This window comes from Sitodiplosis mosellana, unplaced genomic scaffold (genome assembly GCF_009176505.1).
Source record: "Sitodiplosis mosellana isolate CC-2019 unplaced genomic scaffold, AAFC_SMos_1.0 Smas_scaffold_6123, whole genome shotgun sequence".
Classification (NCBI taxonomy): domain Eukaryota; kingdom Metazoa; phylum Arthropoda; class Insecta; order Diptera; family Cecidomyiidae; genus Sitodiplosis; species Sitodiplosis mosellana.
Window position 1 is genome coordinate 8,872 of NW_022601364.1, and position 1,846 is coordinate 10,717.

The window sequence follows — 1,846 nt, forward strand, 5'->3', positions numbered from 1 at the left end:
AAATTTCAATATTTCTCTCTTTTCTCTAAAATTCTCTGGGATTCACCAAAATCCGTATTATTTCGAAATATTTCAACATTCACCTTGAAAATTATGTTCTGGAAGTGGGTTTTGGTGGATCTTCAGGATGGATCAGACTGGGTTTGACAATGCCCTGGTCCATCCTGAGGTTCCACTTCCAGAACCAGGAGCAGTTTTGAACAATCCTCAATCCACCTCAATGGATCCTCAATCCACCAAAACCCACTTCCAAAATTTTTAGATTCAAAAAATTCTAAAAAATTCGAGTTTATAAATAAAAAGAAGCAATATCTATAGTTTGCACATAAAATGGTTTTATTTCCAGCTATTTAGTAAAATCTTTGGCCTTCGAGTTTGCGTGAAACCCCTAGCACATGATTTCACAATCACGTGTTTAGTAGGGTAGTGTATCCGGTTGTGGGCAGTCACCGGTTGTGGGCACCCCTAAATTTTTTTTGACAGATTCCAAAAATGGCGAATCTGAGTATGAGCGATTGTGTATTTTGACAGTCCATCACTTTCTGCTACAACACCGAAGTGAAAAGACGCGTTTGTTGATGTTTTACGAAAATCGGAAAAAAAATTGGCTAAAAATTTACTTTGAGAAGATTTCAGATTTTTTTTGAAGTGTTATAAAGTGAAGTGATAAACATCAAAAAGGTGAGTTTTATGCATATAAGTGTAGGATTTTCGATAAATTATATGAATCAACACCGTATCCGAGCATTTGTTGATCACCGAAAAAATTTTATGCTCACTTTCAAAATGGTTGCCATTCCCGGTTGTGGGCACCCGTTTGTATCCGGGTGTGGGCACTCTTTGTTTTCGCTTGAAACACATGTTTTTGAGCTAGAGAGTGCTATATATCGTGGTTTTTGTTATTTGTTTGGGTTTTTAATTCATTTTTATGGATTTTTAGCCATGTCAACTGCGAAAAAGTCAACTGAACCGAAAGCAATTGATGTAAATGCCCTGGTAAAGGCCATTAAGGATTGCTTGATCGACAAGAAGCAAATCAAAACGACTGCACGGTCCCATGATCTTCCTCGTAGCAGTTTGCAACGCTATCTGAAGAAAGTTGAAGAAAATTATGAAGACCTCTCAGCCGTAGCAGATGATGAATTGACGGAATTTGTTCGTGACTGCGGTCAACGTACGCCATCTAATATGGTATGTTTTTTATTTCTTTCTCCTGCTCATGTGCTTTGTTTTTAATGTTCTTTTTTGACGTTTATCAATAGGTTTTCACCACTGCCCAAGAAAAGGAACTTGTCGACTACATTTTGAAATGCGTGAACCATTATTATGGCCTGAGCATAACCGAGTTGCGTGATTTGGCTTATCAGCTTGCCAAGAAACTCGCCGTCGACTATCCGGCGAATTGGAATGAAGAAATGATGGCTGGTCGTCATTGGTATTACAATTTTATGCGCCACCACCGTCAGCTTGTGTTGCGTACGCCCGAAAAAACGTCGCTCAATCGTGCAAAAGCGTTTAGCAAGACCAACGTCGATAAATTTTGCAAAAATTGCGATACTGATTTGGACGACGAAGAAAGTGATGAATAATTTGAAAAAAGTGCCATTTTCTATTGTCATTTTTGCCCCTGAAGGCTTCAATAATTAATAAAATTTGATATTACTCAATATTTTTCAATATTTTTCAATACTTTGTTGGTTTTTACTCATTTTTATCGATTTTTTTGGGGGTGCCCACAACCGGGTACAAATTTTTTTTTGGCCAAAAATGAACACTTTGGAAAATTGGTCACAAAATTTTTTTGAGTGATGGAATCAATGCAAATTTTGCACCAAAACGTTTCTTT

General features: G+C 37.3%; 1 protein-coding gene across 1 annotated transcript; it reads left to right on the forward strand.

The window, feature by feature from the left end:
• Positions 1-422: 422 nt before the first annotated feature.
• Positions 423-1,618, forward strand: LOC129573851 (uncharacterized). Its single transcript, XM_055454980.1, has 3 exons — positions 423-681; positions 941-1,191; positions 1,263-1,618. Exons 2-3 carry the CDS (start codon positions 943-945, stop codon positions 1,587-1,589), a joined length of 576 nt encoding a protein of 191 aa, XP_055310955.1. The 5' UTR covers positions 423-681; positions 941-942; the 3' UTR covers positions 1,590-1,618.
• Positions 1,619-1,846: the final 228 nt, after the last annotated feature.

Coding starts and splice junctions, on each gene's coding strand:
- LOC129573851 (XM_055454980.1), top strand. CDS start 943: ATGTCAACTGCGAAAAAGTCAACTGAACCGAAAGCAATTGATGTAAAT. Junction 1,192..1,262: donor AACGTACGCCATCTAATATG/GTATGTTTTTTA, acceptor GTTTATCAATAG/GTTTTCACCACTGCCCAAGA.